General features: G+C 42.7%; 1 protein-coding gene across 1 annotated transcript in view; it reads right to left on the minus strand.

The window, feature by feature from the left end:
* Positions 1 to 16,163: 16,163 nt before the first annotated feature.
* The window catches only part of LOC149438564 (tyrosine-protein kinase Src42A-like), an 84,738-nt gene continuing 74,994 nt past the window's right edge, over positions 16,164 to 25,907 (minus strand). The window contains exon 9 of the mRNA XM_089659691.1: positions 16,164 to 18,276. Within this exon, the coding sequence (XP_089515817.1) occupies positions 18,077 to 18,276 (200 nt within the window). The 3' untranslated portion in view covers positions 16,164 to 18,076. The remainder of the gene's footprint in view (positions 18,277 to 25,907) is intronic.

Here is a 25,907-nt window from a genome sequence, read left to right on the forward strand (position 1 = left end):
AAAATGTTATAAAGAAAAACACTTTTTTTCAACATTTTTGGACTTTTTCATTTACATAGCAAAAAAATTAAAAATCCCAGCGATGAATAAATACCACCAAAATAAAGCTTTATCTGTCTCAAAAAATGCTAAAAAATTCATTTGGGTACAGTGTTGCATGACCGCGCAATTGTCATTCAAAGTGTGATAGCGCTGAAAGCTGAAAATTGGCCTGGACAGGGAGGGGGTGAAAGTGTCCGGACAGGAAGTGGTTAATAATATGTTCCTCTTACTCATTCATAAAGGGCAGGGAGAGTATCTTGGTGCCCCCTTATTGTTAAAGGGGGGCTTCCAGATTTCCAGAAGAAATCCAGAAGAAGACCCTCGACCACCATTGAGCCAGGGTTGTAGGGGAGAGACCCTTGTCCTCATAGATGAATGGAATCCCCAGGCATTTGGTTTACAAACAGAACATTGCTGCCAGGATGCCGGCGGGCGCCATTTTTGTTTTTATTTCAACGAGTCGGCATCATCGTGACAACGCTGGATGCCGTGATTGATGATGCATTACAACGATGCGACCATTTTTTTGGCTTTTTTTTTTTTCATAAAGGAGTTGTAAAAAACTTGTTTTTTGTTCAATTAAGCAATTTTTCAAAAGTTTGGTGTCTTTATTTTTTCTAAATGTAACCCATTAGTGAGTGGGTAGGGGAACAAGTACCTCTTATTCATTCACGAGGGGGGGGCAGCATATTTTTACAACCTGTGATTGTAAGATCTTGTTAATAAACTCAACATTACATTTAACGAGCACAGAATGTGTGCAGATCCAGGATCTCAGTTTTGGGATTGTAGGAACCCCTCATAATGGACACGGCATGTATGCAAACTCAAGAACTTGGGTGAAGGGTACGCTCATAATGCACACAGCAGGTATGTAGACTTGGAAAATAAGTGCAGGGATGGTGGGAACTCATCATAATAGGAACAGTGGGCGTACAGACCTGGGAACTCAGCACAGGGATGGTGGAAACCCCTCATAATGGGCACAGTGGCCGTACAGACCTGGAAATTCAGAGCAGGGATGGTGGGAACTCCTCATAATTGGCACAGCAGGCATACAGACCTGGTAACTCAGCACAGGGATGGTGGGGAGCAGGGGCGGACTGACAACTCATGGGGCCCCCGGGCAATAGGGGATTATGGGGCCCCTGTGTCCTTGCCCAAACTCAAAAAAGCCTATGAAAAAGGTACCAGGGGCATCTCATGGGGACCCCTACTGACCCCGGTCCCGCGAGCAGTGCCCAAGTTTCCAAATGGTCAGTCCGCCCCTGGTGGGGACCCCTCATAATGGGCACAGCAGATGTACAGACTCGGGAACTCAACACAGGAATGGTGGAAACTCCTCATAATGGGCACAACAGGTGTACAGACCTGGGAACTCAGCAGAGGGATGGTGGAACCCCTCATAATAGGTACAGCAAGTGAGCAAACCTGGGAACTCAATACAGGAGTGGTGGGAACAGAAGATGTGCAGGACTTGAAAATTATGGTGGTGAGATCCCCTCATATTGGGTACAGCAAGTGTGCGGAATTAGGAACACCACATAATGGGAACAGCAGTTATGTAGACCTGAGAACTTAGAACATGGATGATGGGAACCCCACATAATGGGCACAGCAGATATGCAGACTCCAGAACATAGAGCATAGATGGAGGGAAGTCTTCCTAATGTAAGCAGCAGGTATGTAGACCCAGAAATTCAGCATAGGGATGGTGGGAGACCCTTGTAATAGGCATGGCAGGAATGCAGATGCAGAAACTCATTAAAGGCATGGTGAGACCCCCTCATATTGGGTACAGCAAGTATGTAGATCTAGTAACATAGTGCAGGGATAGTAATAGACCCTCACAATGAGAATGGAAGATGTGCAGACCTGGAAGCTTAGCATAAGGATGGAGAAAACTCCTCATACTTGCTTCAGCAGATGTGCAGAACCTAGCATAGGGATGGTGAGAACCCCTCATAATGGGCACAGCAGGTGTAAAGAGCTGGGAACTCAGAGCAGGGATGGTGAGAGCCCCTCATAATGGGAACAGCAGGTGTACAGACCTGGGAACTCAGCACAGGGATGGTGAGAACCCCTCATAATGGGCACAGCAGGTATACAGAGCCAGAAGCTTAACATAGGGATGGTGATAACCCCTTATAATAGGCACAGCAGTTGTAAAGACCCGGGAACTTAACATAGGGATGGTGAGGACCCCTCATAATGGGCACAGCAGGTGTACAGACCAGGGAACTTAACATAGGGATGGTGAGGACCCCTCATAATGGACACAGCAGGTGTACAGACCAGGGAACTTAACATAGGGATGGTGAGGACCCCTCATAATAGGCACAGCAGGTGTACAGACCCGAGAACTTAACATAGGGATGGTGAGGACCCCTTATAATGGGCACAGCAGGTGTACAGACCCGGAAATTTAATATAGGGATAGTGAGGACCCCTTATATGGGGCACAGCAGATGTACAGACCCAGAAATTTAACATAGGGATGGTGGTAACCCCTGGGCACAGCGGGTGTGCAGACCTGGAAGTCCAAGAGAGAGAGAAGAGACTAGTAGGCGGTTTAACTCTCCAGAATTCCAGAATTCACCAATTGCTGAAAAATCTGTTAGGGCTGAATAAACCTTTAGCTGCAGTCCTTTCAGCATATGATAACCATTGCATGGTGTGTCAGGAACATAATTCAGTATATGTATCCACACAAGTAGCTTCATCAATCACCAAGGAAAGTCAAGGCAGATATTGGTGGTCCAAGAACAGGATCGGTGCGAACGTTTGTACAGCCATGCTGTTATATCTTCCAAATCCAATCCCCGTAGTATCATGACCTCAGGTGATGGTTGTTCACATCTTACATGGGTGAAGGTGAGTCATTTTGAGATGTTAAAAAAGCGCTCTATGTGGGTAACAGATGGGGTCGTAGGTCTCCTCTATAGTTTTAGGCAATAGGAGATGTCTGCCTCTCCAAGATGGCCACCTGGAGCCCATAACAGGGGACACATTCGTCCCCATTGGTTTCCTTCAGGTCAGTGTAAAAATTGTAGCCCGACACCTGCCAGCAATCTGTGTGGTTATAAATTCTGGGGTGTATTCCTGACACTTTAGAGCCAAGGAAGCTACTTGGATACAGTTTACATAATACAGAACAAGTCTAATTGAATGTGACTAATACTAGGTATACCATGACTTGTGTAGCACTACCCCTTTGGGAGCTGCTGAAGATTTTGGGTTCCCCTATTGTCCTGCACAGGCAGGCAACACTCTATTACTTTCCCAAAATTCACAAAAATGCAGAAAAGCCTCCTGGTAGACCTAACATGAGTGGTATCAATTCTATTTCATCACGTATAGGAAAATACATCGATTTTTTTATTTTTCTTACAAACTTTGGTTAATAAGACCCCTGCTTTTTTAAAAGACACCGCTCAGATCATTAATGAACTTTTGGAATTGAGTATAGAAGGGCCCATTTTGATGGTGACAGCCGACATGTCCTCTCTGTATACGATCATTCCCCATGATAAAGGATATGAGGCGGCGGAGTATTTTTTGTGATTGGATGATCAGCTGTCTGAGAAACAGATCCTTTTTGTTTTGGATCTGTTAAAATTTGGGATGGAGCATAATTATTTTTAATATGGAAAACAGTTTTTACAACGAACGGGTGTGGCAATGGGAGCCAAATTCACTCCCAGCCTCTAAACCTCTTTGGGAGGTTGAGGCCGTTCATATGGTGAGACATGACCATCCAATTTTTTTGCCATCGCTACATCGACGATGCCTTTTTTTCTGTGGCCGGGGGTATGTCACATCTTTGCATTCCTTTATTTCTACACTCAACTCTGATACACGGGGTATTCGTTTCACCTATGAATGGAGTGACACAAGTATTCATTTTCTAGCTCTGACCATCTATAGTGAGAATTATTATTTTCTCACCAAAACGTATTTTAAATCCACCGATCGTAATGGTTTTATCCCGATTGAAAGCTGTCATCACCCCACGTGGCTTAAGGGGATCCCGAAAGGACAGTTTTGACGGATTCATTGAAACTGTTCCAAGCGGGAGGATCTCTTTACCCAGGCGGGAATCCTTCAGAATCGTTTCTTGGAGGAAGGATATTCTTCTGAACTGTTGACTAAGGAGATACAGGTGGTTTCCCTTCTTGACAGGGAATCCCTTTTGTCATCTCAGAGAAAACAGGAACATCAGAATACTTTGGAGTGGGCCTTCCTTACCATTTTCTTCCCAGCATTGTTGGATTAAAAACACCTTGAGAAAATATTGGAACATCTTGAGGGAGGATCCTATATTGGGACCGTCCCTTCCAGTACACCCGTCAGTTATTCACAAAACAACAAGGGCTCTGAGGGACACTGTTGCACCCAATATGATTGATCAACCCCATAGAAAACAGATGTTTGAAAACCTTCATGGGTTTTACCCTTGTAAAAAGTGTAATGTATTATGTAGGAGTGCACATACCATCCGTACATCCACTTTTACATCTAACATCACGAATGTTAACTATAATATTCAGGATTTCATCACATGTAGTACTAAGGGGGTTATATATCTCCTGAGTTGTAACTGTGGTCTCCAGTACGTTGGGAGGACCATTCGTCCTCTCAGAGTTCATATTGGGGAACATTTAGCCAACATTAGGAAGGGGTTTCCTTCTCACAGCTTGTCCAAACATTTTGATCTATACCATGGTAGGGATCCATCTACCCTTCAGATCATAGGTATAGAAAAATACACTCCCCATTGGAGGGGGAGTAACATGAAAAGACATATTTCTCGTAGAGAAACACGCTGGATTTTTTACTTCAAGTTCTATCAACCCCTAGGCCTTAACGTTGAATGCGATATTAATTTTTTTAATAATAACAATAATTAAGTTGTGAAATGTATCTATTGTGTACATTGATTTGAATGCTGAGTTATTTCCCATATCGTGTATAGTTATACTCAGGGGCGGACTGACCATTTGGGAACTCGGGCACTGCCTGAGGGCCTGGGGTCAATACGGGGCCCCATGAGATGCCCCTGGTACCTTTCATAGGCTTTTTTGGGTGTGGTTTGAGTGTGGGCGAGGACACAGGGGCCCCATGATCCCCTATTGCCAGAGGGCCCCATGAGTTGTCAGTCCGCCCCTGGTTATACTACCCAATATGTTTCATGAGTTCATTTTAATTTTATTTTTATTTGTATTGTTTATTATTTTTTGGTATATTTTTAATATGAATACTTTGTATCATTTACCGTATTTATGCGAGTATAACGCGCAAAATTTTCAACCAAAAAAAGAAATCAAAGTTTGGGTGCGCGTTATAAACGAGGGTTGGTGTGTGGCGGCCGATCCATTGAGGGCACAGGCGCTCACTGTACGCGAAGAAAAAAAAAAGTCCCCTGTGCCGGCCCCGCCCCTTTAAGGGGCGGCGAAAACAGGGGATCGTTTTTTTTTTCTACGTCCCCTTGTCGCGTACAGTGGGCGGCCCGAACTGGCGAGATGCACTGGTGGGGTGACGCAGTGGCGGCCGGTCCATTGAGGGCGCATGCGCTCACTGTAGAAAGAAAGAAGAAGAAAAAACGTCCCCTGTGCCTCTTCATTTCGTATGGTCGCTTCTTCATTTCCTTTCCTCGCCCACACGTTACGGTAAGCATTGCTGTTTTGCTGTGTTCTTCATTTTATAATCATATTCAGTGTTCTTCATATTATTTATTGATATACTGGTACCTCTACACTGTCTATACTGGTTAGATGGCAACTCAGGGAATCAAGAGAAAACGTTCTGCATATGACGCTTCATTCAAGCTCAAAGTTGTTGGTCATGCTGAAATTCACGGAAATCGAGCAGCTAGCCGAGAATTCACTGTACCAGAGACGAATGTTAGAGAATGGAGAAAACAGAAAGTCGTCCTGAAAGATATGAATAAAACCAAAAAAGCACAACGAGGGTGACAAGCCATGTACCCAGACATGGAGAAGGAACTTTATGAATGGATCATTGACCAAAGAAGTAGTGGGTACATCGTCACATCACTCCACATTAGACTTCAAGCCCAAAAGTTTTGCAAAGATTCAACCTTCAAAGCCTCTAATGGATGGACACAAAAGTTTATGAAAAGGCATGGACTTGTAATACGCCAGAAAACAAAGATAGCGCAGAAGCTGCCAAGTGATTTAGCAGAGAAGATCACTTCATTCCATACCTTTATAATCAACCAACGCAAGCAGATTAATTTTGAACTTTCACAGATAGGCAATATGGATGAGACCCCCATGTGTTTTGACCTACCAGGCAACAGGACAATTGACAGCAAAGGGAAGCACACAGTCCAGATTAAAACCACAGGCCATGAGAAAACTCATTTTACGGTTGCGTTATCCTGTATGGCAGACGGTTTTAAACTTAAACCAATGGTGATTTTTAAAAGAAAGACTATTCCAAAAGGAGTTAAATTTCCACCAGGTGTCGTGATCCATTGTCATCCTAAAGGATGGATGGATGAGAAGGGCATCATTTTATGGTTAAATAAAGTTTGGAATACTAGACCAGGCGCACTACTGAAGAAATCCATGCTTGCATGGGACCAGTTCCGCTCACACCTGACAGACACTGTGAAAGACAAACTGAAAAGTCTAAAGACATTTCAAGCTGTGATTCCAGGTGGACTAACCTCTATTCTTCAGCCACTCGATGTTGTTTTAAACAAACCCTTCAAAGACAGAGTCAGGGAAAAGTGGATTACCTGGATGAAATCCGAAGACAAAGAATTGACTGCAAAAGGAAACCTCAAGAAACCTGGCCTATCTCTCGTGACATCTTGGATTAAAACATCATGGGAAGACATGCCAAAAGAAATGATCATCAAGAGTTTTTTAAAGACAGGCATCAGCAATAAAATGGACGGCACAGAAGACGACCTGCTGTGGAATTCAGACTCAGAAGAAAGCGAAGAAGCTGGAGAAACAGATGTTCCTGCCAACTGGGACACTGATGATAAATTAACTCTAGAAGAATGGGAACAACTCTTTAGTGTATCTGATGATGATGAATCTGACTTTGAAGCATTTTAAATAAATATTGTTACCGGTAATTTTATGTCGGTATTGTGTTTACCTTGTCAATAAATGATTTTTATCATGGCCGCACGTGTTCAACAACGTTTGTCAATTACAATGCTTGGTCTGAGCCGAGGAAAAGTGAAACAAAATTTTATACCGATTTTTAATCGAAAATTAGGGGTGCGCATTATACACGTGTGCGCGTTATACTCGAATAAATACGGTAATTATTTTTAATGTTTTTTAGTACATTTCCGATGTATACTGTATACATGTATTTATGTTTTTGTGGTAACGCAGTTCACCTCTTTTAATTAATTATTATTTTTTATGTTCAGTGAATTTGTTTATTTTACCCATTTGTAGCGTCCTGGTGTATCCACAAGATGACGATATCAGCAATTCTGATTCCCATCAGTTGAGGTAAAAAACACAAAACTAGGACAATGACCTGTAAAGGGATGGGGGAGGAGGAGGCTGGGGACTTATCCAGAAGAACCATCCTAAATGCAGTGTGACCTACCTTTGTAGCCCCTTAAGTAGCTCTGCTAGCTCCAAACTCTAGCTAGCCTAGTCAATAGGTTTACCTTTGTCTGCATGTTGTAGAAACCTGAGCCAAGAAGAACTTCTATGCCTGAATTCTGCAACAACCAAGAATTCCTTCCACTTACCGGGCACTTATACCCCCTTCTTTACCAGGCCAATTTTCAGCTTTCAGCGCTGTCGCACTTTGACAATTGCGCGGTCATGCAACATTGTACCCATATGAAATTTGTATCATTTTTTTCTCACAAATAGAGCTTTCTTTTGGTGGTATTTAATCACTGCTGGGCACTTTACTTTTTGCGATATAAACAAAAAAATTTCAAAAAATGTAAAAAAAAAAATTTCTTTGTTTCTATTATAAAATTTTTCAAACGGGTAATTTTTCTCCTTCACTGATGTGCGTTGATGAGGCAGCACTGATGGGCACTGATAGTCGGCACTGATGGGCACTGATAGGCAGCACTGATGGGCACTGATAGGCAGCACTAATGAGGTGTCACGGATAGGCAGCACTGATAGGCAACACTAATGAGGTGTCATGGATAGGCGGCACTAATAGGTGGCACTGATAGACAGCACTGATAGGTGGCACTGACTGGCATCACTGCTGGGCACTGACTGGCACTGCTAGGCATTGACTGGCGCAACTGATGGGCACTGACTGGCACAACTGGTGGGCACTGACTGGTGGCACTGACTGGCAGCACTGATGGGCACTGGTGGGCAGAGGTGGGTGGCACTGGTGCGCACAGGTGGGTGGGCACAGGTGGGTGGCACTGCTGGGAACAGCTAGGTGGCACTTCTGGGCACAGGTGTGTGGCACTGCTGGGTGGCACAGGTGGGTGCACTGCTGGGCACAGGTGGGTGCACTGCTGGGCACAGGTGGGCGCACTGCTGGGCACAGGTGGGCGGAACTTCTGGGAACAGGTGGGTGGAACTGGTGGGTGGCACTGCCGGGGACCGATCATCAGGGCACTGATCATCAGTGCCGATCCCTGCTCTGACTACTGCCGGTTCTCGGCAGTACGTTCCTCATGCTCTGACAGCGCGAGGAAAGTGCAGCCGAGAACCGGCAATTGCATTTCCCGGTGATCAGCGTGTCATTGGACATGGCTGATCACGTGGTAAAAGGCCGCTGTGATTGGCCTTTTATCACATCACGTCATCAGCTGTGTCCGTAGGACACAGCGATCACGGAGATCGCCAAGTGCGCGCCCCCAGGGGCATGCAGGAGAGTGCGTTCTGGGAGGACATCATATGACGCCCTCCCAGAACTGGCCGGCCGCAGTGTAGCCGTCATTCAGTAGTTAAAGCAAAGTCTTATTGATATATCGTAGATACACAGGTATATGGAATTACAGTGATAGGAGTACCATCTACGCTGATTATCACTAAGTGGAGCTGTGAGATCATTATGTAAACCAAGCATAGCTCTTTCCTATAATAATATAGAACACTAAGGCTCGGTTCACACTGCCGTGAATTGGGATCCGACTTGTGAGAGCCCAAGTCACATGACATGTGAAATCCCATGTTAGTCAATGAGAGCCGTCTTAATTAGCACGACTGAAGTCGCTCCGACTTTAGAAAAGGTTCCTGTACTACTTCAAGGCGATGTCTATCCAACTTGTGCCCATAGACTTTAATGGAAGTCGCCTCCAAGTCGGATCCTCATCTATATTGATGTGATTTGGATCCAACACTACAGTAAGACTATCCAGGCATTCCCTGAAAGTTGCTTCAGAGTAGTTAGTGCTCAAGCCGGCTGTCAAAGTCGCACTGCGGGTCTCAGTAGTGTGAACCAAGAGTACGGGCTTTATTTACTAAAGCTAGTTCACTCAGAATCTGGAGCAGCTGTGCATGGTAGCCAATCAGCTTCTAACCTCAGTTTGTTCAATTAAGCTTTAGCAATAAAACCTGGAATCTGATTGGTTTATAAGCATTGTGGCCACGGTATGTGTACACCACCTGCCGCTGCCTTTGTAACAAAATGGGGAGCAGTCAAGGCACAGTAAAAACACGTCTCAACTGCAAGGAAATCTCTTTGGGATCCCTGAGGCTAATGGGAAAACCCAAAATCCCAGCGTAGGAGTGTATCATGGAGGTGATCCATTACCTTGTTTTTGCAATTTGAACCAGAGTTGCGGAATATTTTTTTGTGTGATTTTTGTTTGTTTGTTTTTTGCTGAAGACAAGCTGTTTTCCGGTTTGCTTGTTTTGTTTGGAATTAAAAAAGACTGTTTGCTTTTACCAAATGATCTTGGGCTCCTCAGGTCACAGTGCTTATCAAAGTTTACTTCTCAATTTCAAGGTGGACAACCTCAGGGCATACAGTTATAGCATAATGATTTCCGGCCCTCCAATTCCAGAGCAAACGTGTAGGTCATATATCACTTCAGAGCAAAATATATTCCATACTTGATCTTGTTGATTGACCACAGTTGGCGTGTTTCCCAACTGGACACACTGCTAGTCCTTTCCACAGTTTCAGTGCTACTTAGGGTGTCAGGACCTCACCAGGTATTTCTCAGATGGGGATCACCAGACACTGGAGTCTTTATGTCTTTGCAGGAAATTCACCACCAAGTCCCACGGGGGTCGACTATGGAGCCCAGCTCCTATATCCTTAGACTCTCCACCCAAACTCTTTCCACCCTGCAACCCACTTACTTTAAAACCTTAAGAGTGCGACTACCCATTGTCCATGTCAGGCATAAATAAGAAGCATATTAACCGCTGGTGAGGTAAAAAACACAAAACTAGGACAATAACCTGGGAAGCGATGCAGGAGGAGGAGGCTGGGGACTTGTCCATAAGAACCATCCTAAATGCAGTGTGACCAACCATTGTAGCCCCTTAAGTAGATCTGATAGCTCCAACCTCTAGCTAGCCTAGTCAATAGGTTTACCTTTCTCTGCATGTTGTAGAAACCTGCTCCCTCTATCCCATCATATTCCTCCAGACGCCGGTCTACTACATTCCCTTATTTACGTATCCCAGTTGGGACCTCACAGGGAAAAAGTCAATGAGGGCTGGCAGCTGGGTAGGCAGAGGACCAAGAGAGAGAGAGAAGGAAAAAAAAATGGGGGGAACCCCAAACCAACCCTACAGTGGTTTCCTATTACCATACAATTACCAGACATTAAGTCCCTTACATTTCCTCCCTAAAACCTTCACATTCCTTCCTCCCCCCTTCACTCCTCCCTCTCTCCACCTACCCCCCCCCCCCCACTATCTCCCCCTTTTATTCACTTACTGCCAACTTTCTTCTCTTAATGCCAGTCTCTCATTAGACCCCACCGACCACCCTGCCATGTCCATCATCTGTAGATCTAATTTATCACAGAAGTCTCTTAATTCTTCTGGAAATCTTAGCCTGGCCGATTTCCCATCTTTCCACCCAATCAAACAAGCTGTAAACCCCCAGTTATATCGGACCCTCTTCTTTCTCATCTGATCTAATAACGGTTTCAATGTTTTTCTTCTGATCAGAGTCTCGGCAGCTATATCCACAAAAACTTGCAACTTCACCTCCCCAAATTTAATTTCGGTAATGTCTCGCAACCTTCTCCATATTTTCTCTCTATCTTCATGATATTGAAAGTGGATGATTACATCTTTTGGAAGTTCTGACGCAGTTCTTTGAATACTTCCAATAATGTACTCTCTCTATTTTTAGGAATTCAGAGTCTGGTATTCCAATCAAAGGTTTAAAGACACTTCATTTTATTGCCTTAGATCTTCTTCACCATGAACTTCTGGAAGTTCTCGTATCCTCAGATTATTTCTTCTCTCTCTGTTCTCCTGATCCTCTAATTTATATGATAGATTCCTCTGTTCCCTTCTCATCTCTTCCACCTGCATTTCCAATTTAGTGATCTGCTGGGCCTGGGTTTCCATCTTCTCTTCAACTTCCTCCACCCTAGTTAGCATTCGACCCAGATCACTATGAATCGCCGCCAATTCATTTTCCATGGAGAGTTCTAATTTTGCACACATTTCTGCCATCTCAAATTTTGTGGGAATTTGTAACATTGCTCATTGTTGATCCACCAGATTTTGCACTATTGCATTATCCATACTTATTGATTCGTTCGTCGAATTTCCCTCTCGCACTCCAAATGACAATCTAGTTTGCTCGCTATCATTTTTCCTACTTCCACCCTGTTGTTTCTCAGGACTTTTTTTTCTTGTATTGGCATATATCTCCTGATTGTATTCGAATTTGGATTTGATTGCGGGGTTTTGACCCCACCTCCCTTTAGCAGATCTGCTCCTCATATTGGTTGAGTTTATCTATGGGAATTCTATTGGATGTCTCTTTTACAATTCAACAATACTGTTATTGATCCCTTAGGGGGCAGAGATACAGTCCCAAGTAAGTAATTAAGAGGATAGACAATTAACGCTTACAGTTTAATCTCTGAGATAACCCCATCCTTTAATCTTCTGCTCGCCCGTCCAGTCCTCCCATATATACATTTCACCCATAACAGGGACAATATTAACAAAAAAGAAAAAACTGCAAATTGTTGACCACGACAACACCCCACCACCATTCGAGCCTGATAACCTGACTCTGCTAGTATATGCTATCCTTTTGTGGTCTCCTCTCCCTGGATATAGGGTCACTTCAAAGGGTATGCTAGGCAGGGCTTCTCTTAGTCCATAGTCCCTTGATTAAGGGTATCTCAGAGTCTCTACTCTTAATTCCTTTGGAAATTTCCTAAGATCTCCTTTGTGCCTCTCCTCGGAAGTGTTCCACCTCCTTTCTCTTCCCAGCCTTATCATGTCTCTAATGACCAGTGACCACTGCCTTATCCCTCTTAGAGCTACAGGGATCCACAGCGGTCTCTTTCCTGTGCTGTCTCCTGCTCTCACACTACACAGGCTGCGTGTCAGTCCCAGCTCTCTTCCAGATCAGCCTATCCCGAGGACTCCTCATATGACCGATGTAGTGCTAACACAGCCTCCCCGGGAACCCTCTTCACTCACCACCTCCACAGCTCTCAGCCTCATATCTCTGCCTCTCTCCCACATCTCTGGCAGCTCCAATGCAGAATGGTGGTATTCCCTGACCACCGGCGACCTGGGCACTTCACTCACCCAGATAAGCGGGATACAAAAGGATACCTCCTCCAGCCACTTCTCTCCCGTGACCGGGAGCTGGTACACGAAAGAGAAAATAAAAGAATAGAAAATAAAATAAAATAGAAAAAAAGGACTAGAGTCAAATAAAGTAGAATACAGCTGTCTTCCGGAATTCAAATTTTGACTAGAATAGAATAGAACAGAATAGAATATAAAAATTAAAGAATAGAATAGAAAATAAAAGACTAGAATATACAAATGAAAGAATAGAAAATAAAGGAATAGAAAAGAATAAAATAGAAAATAAAGGAATAAAATAAAAAAAATATATATAAAAAAATAATATAGCTGTCTTTCAAATTTTGAATTTTAAAAAGAATAGACTTAAACAGAATAGACTACAAAATAAAAGAATATAAAATATAATAGTGTGCCATAAATGTACAGATCTGAGTAGCTGAAATGTGACCTGTAGCAATATGTAATCATAAGTTTAGTTCAGTCCTTATCATTAAAGAAATATTCAGTCATAGGCAGAGGCATATGGTCACTTATTAGCATCTGAAAAGAGACAGAGCTTCCTCAGGCTGGAAGTAGCACCTGGGTGCTAATAAGAGTTTGTCACCTATATGTAATAAGACTTTGCCATCTTCCTGAAGCTTAAAAGAGAAACGCAGACGTTTTCGCTTCATGACACCAGGGGGGCTCCGATTTGTCTAGGGAGTTCTAAAGTATATACATCAAAGGAGTATGTTTCATCTCTCATACAAGCTATTAGTTGCAGAGAGATGAAAATACTTCCTTCTGATGGGGCACTCTGTAGGCTACATCAGCATATAAAAACTATATTTGTGACCTATGTAGAATGCCAGAAAAATGCAGGAAATGGTTATGTGGTGCTGGAGTGCGATAGCGGAACAGTGATTGGTACTGTCGCGATCGGACTGATGCGCTGGTGTCGGAAATTCAATCCCCGACTTGGTGTTTCAAGCCGGTCTTGGTCCAATTGACTTTGGGCAGTTCAGCACCCAGAACAGCCTGTGGGTGGGTACAGGAACACCCCCCAGAGTCGATTGGCCAAGAAGTAATGTCCCGCCTACGTCCATATTCCGATAAATTGAGGAACCTGACATTTGGACATGGAGATTCGTATGGAACCAGTTCGATTGACTGACGGATTGCTGACTATCCCTGACTTGCTCCAGTCGCAGGATAAACCTTGGTAAAAGTTTTTTATTTCTGTTTTTTATTCCCTTTTATTTTATAGTGAATAGTCTATGTGTGTCTTCTTGTATTTTTTGTATTTTCTGTAACTTTTTATATTTTGTACATATTTTATGCACTGCCCACTTTCGGGATATTAAATCTTAAAATTAATAAGTGACTTCTGTGTATTTAAGCACGGGCTCATATCTCTGGAAAGATAAGATTGTATTGTATTTTAGTGTCTTTATATGCTCGGTCAAGTTTATTGCCTATCTGTATGCAATTGCACTGTGTGTTGGCAGATTGCGTGCAGATTGTAAAGGTAACCGATCTGCCAGATGGAGATCTGTATGTGTGGGGTGTCCCAACAGACCGTTCTGCGGATAAACTGTTACCCCCATTTGTGGTGTGCCTGGTGTGGGGGTGTGTGGACATTGGAAGAGTGATTAACACCGGGGTCCTGACTTGAAGGATAGCTGGAGAGATCCTAGAAGGGTGTGTGATTGCTAAGCTGCTCCTCAACTCTAATAAGTGCACCAGATTGGATATAAGATTTGTATCTGCCAGTGTGTGGGGTTGACCAGCTGGATTGGAGTAGAGTCTCCCTCCGGTGGTGGCCAAGAGGTAGTGCGGGCTGTGAAGGTATATCACGGCCGGTCTTATATACGTAGATATATTTAAAGTTAAGTCCCCTTTATTCCATCTTACCCAAAGTCACGGCCACATGTGCGCACCTCGGTTAGCTAGTCACTGTGGGCGTGGCGTGTGGGTGAATCGTTACAAATAGAATAGAAAAAAAGGACTAGAGTGGTATAAATTATTAAATTAACCACTTGAGCTCCAGAGGATTTACCCCCCTTAATGACCAGGACTCTTTTTGCTACTCGGCGCTGCACTAATTCAACTGATAATTGCGCGGTCATGCAATGCTGCACCCAAACAAAATTTACGTCCTTTTTTTCACACAAATAGAGCTTTCTTTTGGTGGTATTTGATCACCTGTGCGTTTTTTATTTTTCACGCTATAAACAAAAAAAGGCCAAAAATTTTGAAGAAAAACAATATTTTTTATTTTCAGCTATAAAAAATATATAGTAAACTCAAAGTTGGTTATAAATTTAGGCCAAAATGTATTCTGCTCCATGTTTTTGGTAAAAAAAAATCCCAATAAGCTTATATTGATTGCTTTGTGTGAAGTTATAGCGTCTACAATCTATGGTATAGATACTGCAATTTACGCCATTTTTCTGCTATACAGCGCTGCGCTAGTTTAACGGACAATTGCGCGGTCATGCAATACGGTACATAAATGAAATTTACATCCTTTTTTTCCCCACAATTTGAGCTTTCTTTCGGTGGTATTTGATTGCCTGTGCGGTTTTTATTTTTTGCGCTATAAAAAAAAAGGCTGACAATTTTGAGGAAAAAAAAACAATATTTTGGACTTTTTGCTATAAAACATGTCCAGTAAAAAAAAATGCAAAAATCAAATTTAGTCATAAATTTCTGCCAAAATGCATTCTGCGACATGTCTTTGCTAAAAAAAAAAACCCAATACGTGTAAATTAATTGGTTTACGTGAAAGTTATAGCGTTTACAAATGGCGGGAAAGATACTGGGATTTTTAGGGTTTTTTTTAATACTAATAATGGCGGCGATCAGCGAATTATGGCGGCGATCAGGGACTTATGGCAGCGACCACCGACTTATGGCGGGACTGCGGCGGACATTCTGACATTGGGGTACTGACTTGGGGTCACTGACATCCCCAAAAACACCAATACAGTGATCAGTGCAAAAAAAAAAAAACTGAAACTGTACTAATGGCACTGGGGAGGAAGGGGTTAACTTTATTTTGCAGGGAAGGGTTATAGGAGTGAGGGGAGTGTTTTACTAGGGGGCGGGGTGTGTACTGGGCGGGACAAGGCTGATCGAGAAAGAGAAACTCTTCTCTCGATCAGCTCACCCTCGAGCTGACAGGGAAGTGACAGACAGCACAGCTACTGCGGCGGTGATCCGTGGGACAAATAGGGCGGCGGCGCGCCTCGTGCGCGCCCCTTATTTGCTTACAAAACACACGTTTTAAAACGTGGTTTTGCCTGTGAATGCCGCCCTTCCACCGTACATGTACAGTGGCTGGGCGGCATGTGGTTAATAAGTCAATTGCCACTGCCCAGGGGGAATAAAACAAGACAATAAAATGTAGTTATGTTTTAATGACCTTTTATATAATATTAACACGTTTTGTAGAACTTTACAGAGCACACCAAGAATCAGAAAACAGATTATCTATAATGGTTTCCTCTCAAAGTGATAAATACACATATAGATACTGAGAATGACACGCGGCATCCAGGACAGGAGAAGTGGGACTGTGCAGAGACCATACATACAGAATAAGAAGAGATACCGAGAATGATACCCGGCATATGGGACAGCAGAAGTGGGACTGTGCAGAGTCCATTCATACAGAATAAGAATAGATACCAAGAATGACACCCGGCATCCAGGACAGGAGAAGTGGGACTGTGCAGAGACCATACATACAGAATAAGGACAGGTATCCAGAATTACACCTCTCATCCAGGACAGGAGAAGTGGGACTGTGCAGAGTCCATCCATACAGAATAAGAAGAGATACCAAGAATGACACCCGGCATCCGGTACAGGAGAAGTGGGACTGTGCAGAGACCATCCATACAGAATAAGAAGAGATACTGAGAATTACACCAGGCATACTAGACAGGAGAAGTGGGACTGTGCAGAAATTACATACAGAATAAGGACAGATACTGAGATCAACACCCGGCATACAGGACAGGAGAAGGAGAAGTGGGACTATGCAGAGACCATCCATACAGAATAAGAAGAGATACCGAGAATGATACCCGGCATACAGGACAGGAGAAGTGGGACTGTGCAGAGTCCATCCATACAGAATGACAGATACCGAGAATGACACCTGGCATACAGGACAGGAGAAGTGGCACTGTGCAGAGTCCATAAATACAGAATAAGGACAGATACCAAGAATTACACCAGGCATACAGGACAGGAGAAGTGGGACTGTGCAGAGTCCATAAATACAAAATAAGGACAGATACCGAGAATTACACCAGGCATACAGGACAGGAGAAGTGGGACTGTGCAGAGTCCATAAATACAGAATAAGGACAGATACCGAGAATTACACCCAGCATACAGGACAGGAGAAGTGGGACTGTGCAGAGTCCGTACATACAGAATAAGAAGAGATACCGAGAATTACACCCGGTCTCCAGGACAGGAGAAGCAGGACTGTGCAGAGTCCATACATACAGAATAATAACAGATACCAAGAATTCTACCTGGAATTGGAGACAAAAGAAGTGAGACTGTGCAGAGTCCATACATACAAAATAAGAACAAATACTGAATACGAACAGATACTGTGAATTCCACTCAGCGTACATGACAAGATAAGCACTACAGCAGTCCTGTATATATTGTATATCTAATATGCAGGATTCCATAGTCAACCATTGAACAATAACACGATTCTTGTAATTTGGGATTTATCTAGAGCTCGGTGCATTGTCAGAACGTACACTCTTGGTAAGTCACATTACCCACCTGTTATTCTGTCCCACCCCATGCAAGGCCTTTACCCTGAGCTGTAAGCTGCTCATCCATAAAGGTCCTCAGCAGTTCTTCAGAGCGACGTTTAGGGGGGACCTTCTCTTATTCTCATCACAACAACAGAATCCTGAAGACTCCCATTCCTCATCCCTTACAAAGGAAGACCATCGTTCTAAGCCAACCATGCAATATATCTCTTCATGTAACAATGTAACATATTAGAATGTCTGGGCTTTGTCCATGCTCCATCAAAGTGAGAAGATGGCCTCCACATCTCCGCTCATCATAAGGACACCAACAGATGTGGCCAAGACATCAGACAGATCTGCCTAGAAGGAAAGAGCAGTGAGAGGAGAGAGCTGAACAAGTCATGATGGCCGTTTTGTATTATATTCCCTTTCGAAGATAATATCTTGATGTGGGGTTAAACCTGAGTCATACTATTATCCCCCTTATGTTTATTATCATCATCTCAGGATCTTGAGGACTGGTCACTCCACTATATCATCAACCAGAATTGGGTTTAGCAGGTCCATGAGAAATCCCTCAATCTCAAAGAAAGAAGGTCTGCTGCTGGGTTGGTGCCTCCAGCACATCTCCATGATGTGTGATACCTCCGGGGGGCTTTCACTTGGAGGTTCCAGATGTTTTCCAACCAGAATATCTTTACGGTAGTCCCCGTTTGTCTTATCTGTGGAGAGAGCAGAGATTAGGTTGTAAGAGGGCCACATCACTGGTCATTACTACATGTGTAGTGAGTGTAGGGATGTGATCCCCAAGGCCGACTTAAAGCTGCACTTGTTGTTTTCAGTTTTGCTGCAGGATTTGCTTAGGACTCTGATGTCAGCTATGATGTCTGATCTACCAGACTCTGTGTGAAGATCCAAAGTCAGAGATCCAACATGGGTTGGCCTTACATGTTTGTGAATGGATGAGCTTGTTGTTAGTGGTTGGAGATAACTAACAAAACATCCTGAGCATGCTTCCGGAGGGAAAAGCACCTTGTCCCCAAGTTACTGAGGACAAGGGCCTCTTCTCCTCAACACTGTCCCTGTGGTTATGGGAGTCTGCCGGTGTGGGAAGGGGGGAGGTGCTTATTGGAATCTGTAAGTCCCCTTTAAGATGAGGGGCCTCCTAAATGAATACACCGAAAATTAGAAAAAACAACAATAAAAAGTCTTACGATGTAAATCCATCATCAATCTCATCATCCAGTGATGCAGATCAACATCAATCACAGTGAACAATGCCTGACACCCACTGAGAAAAATCCAGTTGTCGCAACCCACCCTGTTACGTACTTGCATTGAAACAAAGGGGCAACATTTCTCAGGGGACATCACTGACCAAATATGGTCATACCCATATTTTTGGTAATTTTTTGTTACTTAAGTGCTTTAAAAGAGTTGTCAAAAAGTGTGTGTGTGTTTGCTTGATTTTTTTGTAAATGGGTACTATGTAGTCTTCATTTGTTCACATGGGGAGGGGGGGGGCAGTATGTGTGGTATCCTTTATTGATAAAGGAGATTTTCAGATTCTGACATGTCCCCCCACCTGCAGATGCCCACAACCAACGGGCAAGGTTTTTTTTAGGAAAGGAATCTTCTCTTCATCCAGATTGGGACAAGGTTCTTGTAAGCTCAGATAGGGTTCTGATATGGACATTGAGACAAGGTTCTTGCCAGGACCTCCCCCATGATGAGGCTATGTGGCATGGTATGGTTTGAGTGGGGGGAACTCAATTTACCTCCCTGGTCAGCCAGGCTGCATGCTCAGATAGGGGTCTGGTGTGGACAATGAGGCAAGGTTCTTGAGTGTGGGGGTGGATGGGCACTCGTCTTCCCCTTCCCTGGCCAGCCAGGCTGCATGCTCAGATCTGTTATGGATCACATAGAGAGAGCAGAGGGCGGGGCCTGAACATGGCAGCAGGGGAGAGCTCAATGTAGGAGCTCGTGGACGGAGCTCCGCTGTCTGACCTCCCCAGGCCTCCAAGCTTATCCCCTGAGACATATTAGAGCCCTGCGGTGGGGGACTTACCCAGCCTGACAGCTCCCGGCAGAGGAGAGGTTGATGCGGGCGAGGGGAGAGAGAGGAGCGGCTGGAGACTGGTGGAGGGAGAGTCCCTGGACGCTGGGAGACGAGAGGGGCCGGCGCGATCACGTGACCGGCCGCAAGGCACCACTGGGAGATCGGGAAGCCGGCCGGCCGGCGTTTTGCAGTGAGAGAGCAACGCCGACCTTTTTTCCGGTGGCCGAAACACTCTCCCCCTATCCCCCTAGTAACCCTTGAGCCTAAAAGAAAGTAGAAGGAGAACTATCGAGACCTGGACAAGGAGTCTGAAGAGACCCTGGGGAGTTCCCCCCCATGAATGGACCCTCAGAGGAATTGAGCGAAAAGGCACTCACTGGAAGAGGACATAGGAGGAGGGTGAGTGACTATGAATGAACTGTGATTTGCATTTGAAGAACTATTGTGCTGACCCCCAAGAAATAGAGTGTAAGTGAAAGGGGGGACCCCTGGAGACTGTATAAAAGGTGGAAGAGGCTCGCAGAGAGAAGAAGAGAGGCTTAGGGGGAAGGATGGGAAGAGGAGGGAAGGAAGAAGAGGAAGAAAAGAGAAAAAGGAAAACCAGCAGGGGGACAGGGCAGAGACTTGAAAGTTTAAAGAAATATTTCCCCTCCCCACCCACGAATTTATAAAGGACTATAAGAAGGATAAGTGTCATAGAGAGAAATGAAAAACAAAAGTGTAAAAGGAAGTGGGCTTAAAGGGTCCCAGACTGGTACAATTAAAAAATACACATCCCAAGGAAATGTAACCCCAGAAAGACCCCAGAGCAGGACTGAAAAAGGAGAAGCAGATCTTAGTATGGAAAGAAGCCCTAGAGTATCAATAGGCCTTGATACTAGTAATCAGCAAATATCAGGCAATATAGAGATGGAAAAAGATCTACAAATACCTAATAAAAAAGAAATGGCAGAAATGTTTAAAGAACTGGAGAAAACAATAAAACAGGAAATGGTAAATATTCGCAGTGATCTGGGACACCTGTTGGAAAGAGTTGAAGAAACGGAGGAGAAAGTTAAAGGTCAGACTCAGGCTATCTCTGAACTTGAAAAAGAACTAACTAATATAGGGAAAGCCCAAGAAAAACTGCTATATAAGGCTGAGATACAAGAAAACAAAGACAGGAAGAGAAACATCTTGATACGTGGGGTCCCAGAAAACTCACAGGGAGAAAGTCTGCAAGAGGTGGTTTGTAAAATATTTAACAATATAACAGACAGCTCTGAAATGGAAAGGTCTAAAATAGAAGGAACCTTTAGAAAAGGAAAAATTCTGAGAAATCTGGGGAAAGAAAGGCCGAGAGATATAATTGTTAAATTCTATGAACTTCGGGATAAAGAAAAAATCTGGAAGAAGACTAAGGGAAAATCAGTAATTAAGTATGAAGGAGGAGACATACAGATATATGCGGATCTGGCTCCAGAGACTTTGTGGAGAAGGAGAACTTTGAGACCCCTATTGGAAAGGTTGAAAGAACAAAAGGTGCAATATAGATGGGAGACTCCCGAATGCTTAATAGGATGGAAAAATGGGACTACAGCATACCTCAGGTTTCCAGAAGATATGAAAAATTTTTGTGACAGTTTAAAAATCCAAAGAATGGAAATCCCTGGCTGGGAAGAAGAACAATGGGAAAATAGAACGAAGAGAAAAGAGGACTGGCAATATGTGGGGGGGAGGAGGGGGAGGGGAGGGGGGGAGAGGGATGGAGGAAGAGAAATAGTTTTTTTTTTTTCTCTTCTCCTCTATCTCCTATCCCCACCCTATCGCCCTCGTTTTTGTTTTTTTTTCCCTGTGCCTGTGATAAATCTAGGTGGGGCTTGGGGGTTATGGGGAGGTTAGACAAGGGGAAAGTCGTCCATGGACAGAGTCTTAGCCCAAGGACCAAATGAAAAGTGGACTTTTTAAGCCATAAATGATTAGTAGGCAAATCTTAGGCCTAAAAAGAGGGGGGAGGGGAGGGGGGAGGGAGGGGGTTGGAAGGTTGGAAGGGTGGGAAATGGGAGAGGGGGGTTGTTTTTTCTGCAAGATAAAAGATGATATAAAAGCAAGTGAGAAGGGAGAAGGAGAGAGAAATGAAAAATATAGATGGAGGAGAAAAGAGGAAATTTAAGGAAGATGGAAGAGATTCAGTTTATAACATATAATATAAATGGGTTGAACTGCCTCGGGAAAAGATATAGATTATTTAAAGAACTACACCATAGAGCTGCCTCAGTGATATTTCTACAGGAGACACATCTTGAGATAAATTCAAATGTTAGGCTGAGGTCTAGAAACCACCCAACATGGTACTATGCAGATTCCCCGGTTAAAAGAGCAAAAGGGGTAGCAATAGGTTTGGCAAAGAACATTAGATTTGAGTTGGAAGATAGAAAAACAGATCCAGATGGGAGATTTTTGTTTTTAAGGGGCAAGTTACAGGAGATCGAGTGTACACTGGCCAATATCTACTGTCCTAATAAAAAACCGGAGGAGTATCTGAAAAAAGTGTTGAGGAAGTTGATGGACTTTAAAAAAGGACGTTTGATCCTGGCAGGGGACTTTAACTTTTGTATGGACCCACAAAGGGACGCCACCTCCCATATAAAGACAGAAGGAAGTAGGGCCCTGAAATTATTGAAAAAAGAATTACACATAAGTCAATTGGTAGATGCCTGGAGAATTACACACATGCAAGATAGAGATTATACTTTTTTCTCAAATATGCATAAGAGATACTCAAGATTAGATCATATATTAATAGAACATCAATTAATTGACCACCTGACCCAGGTAGAAATAGAGACAATATCTTTATCAGACCACGCTCCAGTTATTATGAAAATGGAATGGGGGAGGAGGAAAATCGGAGGGCTGGGATGGAAATTGAATGAGACACTCTTAGTGGAAAAGGAAATAGCTCAGAAAATAGGGGAGGAGATCGAACGCTTTTTTAAGGAGAATGAGAAAGGGGAGGTGTCAACGGCCACAGTGTGGGAGTCTCATAAAGCTTATATAAGAGGAATATTAATGGCGATTGGGGCAAGAAAGAAAAAAGAAAGAAGGGAGAAAATGAATGAGCTCTTAGAAGAAATAGGTAAACTAGAACAAATACATAAGAATAGAATAACAAAAGAAATAGAGCTGAAGTTAAAAAAACAGAAAGAAGAACTGAAAGAAATGATAGAAGAGGAGAGGAGAAAAAGTATATAATAGAGTTTTGAGTGAGAGATATAGATGGGGAGAAAGACCTGGAAAGTATTTGATGAGAGCCCTGAGGAAAAAGAAAAATAGAAATTATATAGAAAAAATAAAAGATGCTAAAGGAAACCTGAAACATTCAAATAAAGATATCATCAAAGCCTTCATAGAATATTACAGGAAACTGTACAATATAAGCCCCTTGGAAGGTTCAGAAACTATAGACAGTGAGAAGAACCAGAAAAGAAAGAAATATTTGGAAACGGCTGGGTTACTAACATTAAGTGAAGATCAATTAAACTCCCTAGATGCAGATATCTCACAGGACGAAATAAAATTAGCATTGAAGGGGACAGTGTCGGGGAAAAGTCCAGGACCAGATGCTTAAAAACTACATGAATGCACTAGGTGGAGAGATGGAAGTAAGAAGAGAATCATTACAAGCCCAACTCGTGCTCATTCAAAAAGAGGGAAAAGATCTATCTCAGTGTTCGAGCTATAGACCTATTTCACTATTGAACACAGACACTAAGTTGTATTCAAAGGTCCTAGCAAATAGATTGAAAGAGCTAATGCCTGAATGGATAAATGAGGATCAGGTGGGCTTTGTTCCAGGGAGGGAGGGAAAAGACAATGGGGTACGATCATTGATGCTAATCCAAAAGAGTAAAAAGGGAAAAGAACCGGTGGTGTTACTTTCTATAGATGCTGAAAAAGCGTTTGATAGGGTGAACTGGAGATTCATGATGGATACTCTGGAAGCCTTGGGAATTGGGCCTAGGATGAGAGAGTGGATAGGAAAGCTGTACAGATACCCCTCTGCGGTTATTGGGGTAAACGGGGAGAGGTCAGAACCCACTGAGATGTCAAACGGAACAAGACAGGGATGCCCATTGTCCCCATTGTTGTATGTTATATCACTAGAACCATTATTGTCAACAATAAGGCTGAATAGAGACGTAAAGGGAATCCTGATAGGAGATACAGAACATAAAGTTGCTGCTTTCGCAGACGACTTGCTGTTCTATGTAGGAAATCCCAGGATAACACTTCCAAACTTAATGAAGTCACTAAAGGAGTATGGAGAACTATCGAATTTATAGATAAATCCAACAAAAACGGAGATTCTAAATATAAACATCTTAAAAAATGAAAAAGAAAAGATACAAAAGGAATTTCCCTTTAAATGGAAAGACAGGGATATAAAATATCTAGGAGTAAAACTTACAGCCTCCCACAAACATCTTTATAAATTAAACTATATTTCATTGATTAATGAGTATAGAGACGAGTTAAAAAGATTGGAGGGAGGAACCCCGACATGGATGGGCCGTATTAATCTGGTAAAAATGGTAATAGTACCAAAAATTATATATAGATATCAAATGATCCCAATTAAACTCCCAGAGATTTTCTTTAAAATAATTAAGAAACTGATAACAAAATACATATGGAGGAATAAAAAACCAAGACTGTCATACGAACTGTTAAGCAGGAGGAAAGAAAGAGGGGGTTTAGGGCTCCCAGACTTTAAAAGATATTACAAAGCGGTAATATTGGCAAGAACCATAGATTGGATATTTAATTATAAAAAAAGCTGGGTGAGAAAATAGAGAATGAACTCAGCGGAATAGACTTGGGAAGAATGATATGGGTACCAACACAGTATAGGGGTTTAGATGATAATGTAAATACACACTTTGAATGTTTTAAAGATTTGGGATAATTTACACAGAAGTATGAAATGGACTTTTAATTCCACACTGATTCCACTAAAAAACACGGAGTTTTTTCCCCCAGGCAGAGAAGAAATAGGAGGGAAGTGGTTTAAAAAAGACAAGGTGCAATTAGGAGATATTTTGGTGGGAGATGAAATAGGAGCATTTGGCGAATTGAAAAAAAAGAGGGAGAGATCTTCACTAAATTAGATGAATGGCGGTATTTCCAATTGAGGTGTTTTGTTGGAAGTTTGCCAAGACCTTTAAGGACAAGAGACAATTGGAACTTGTTCGAAAAGATATTGGGAACACAAGGTGATGGGAAACACGGGATTGCTAGAGTTTATAAAATACTCACTGAATTAGACACAAACACAAAGCCAACATATATAACAAAATGGGAAATGGATATGGGAGTTGTGATAGATGAGGAAAAGCAGAGGAGAATGTATAGATTAACTCACAAAAATGTCTCTATGAGAGAAGTAGAGATGAACTATAAGTGTTTGACAAGATGGCACATTTCACCAACAGTAGAAAATAAGATGTGTGGAGAGAGTACACCGTTGTGTTGGAGGGGATGTGGGGAAATAGGCACAATATACCATATATGGTGGGGATGCCCAAAAATCCAGATATTCTGGAAAACAATAATCCACTTAATAAGAAAATTGACAGAAATAGACAAATCTAGATCCAGAAGTATGTATTTTGCATATCACGGATATAACGGTAAATAAATATAAAAAATCAGGGATATGGTACTATATAAATGCTGCAAAAGCCCTGATACCCAAGTTCTGGCGGCGAATAGAGGCACCAAAGGAAGAGGACTGGAGTGAAAGAGTTGAGCAGATTAAAAAGATGGAAAGGATGTGCCATACCCAAGAAGATAAGATGGAGGTTTACTATGGGAAATGGGAGAACTGGGAAAAAGCTAGATTATATATGAAGTATAGGAAAGAATAAAGAAAACAACAGAAAAATGTCACTTGCTGATATAAGAAGACGCAGAGAAAAGGTAGAATAGGCAGAGGGGATATGGGGTGGGGGGCGGAGGTGGGAGGGAAAGGTAGCATAGAGTATATAAAGTAGAAATGTTAGTTAATATAATATTATAAAATATATTTTTATATATATATATTTATATTGTGATGATGAAATGTAATTAAAATGGAAAATTAATAAATATTTAAATTATAAAAAAAAGAGCTGTTATGGATTTTGGAGGAGACACCACAGTTTTTTTGTATTTGTTTAGTCTAGTATGGTCTAGTATGGTCTAGTAACGGTCTAGTATGGAATTTGGGTGGAACCACATATCATTTTGTTTTTTTTTGCTTGGGGTCCCCCT

Source organism: Staurois parvus, unplaced genomic scaffold (genome assembly GCF_062004578.1).
Source record: "Staurois parvus isolate SC_StPar_1 unplaced genomic scaffold, SC_StPar_1.0 ptg001181l, whole genome shotgun sequence".
Taxonomy (NCBI): Eukaryota; Metazoa; Chordata; class Amphibia; order Anura; family Ranidae; genus Staurois; species Staurois parvus.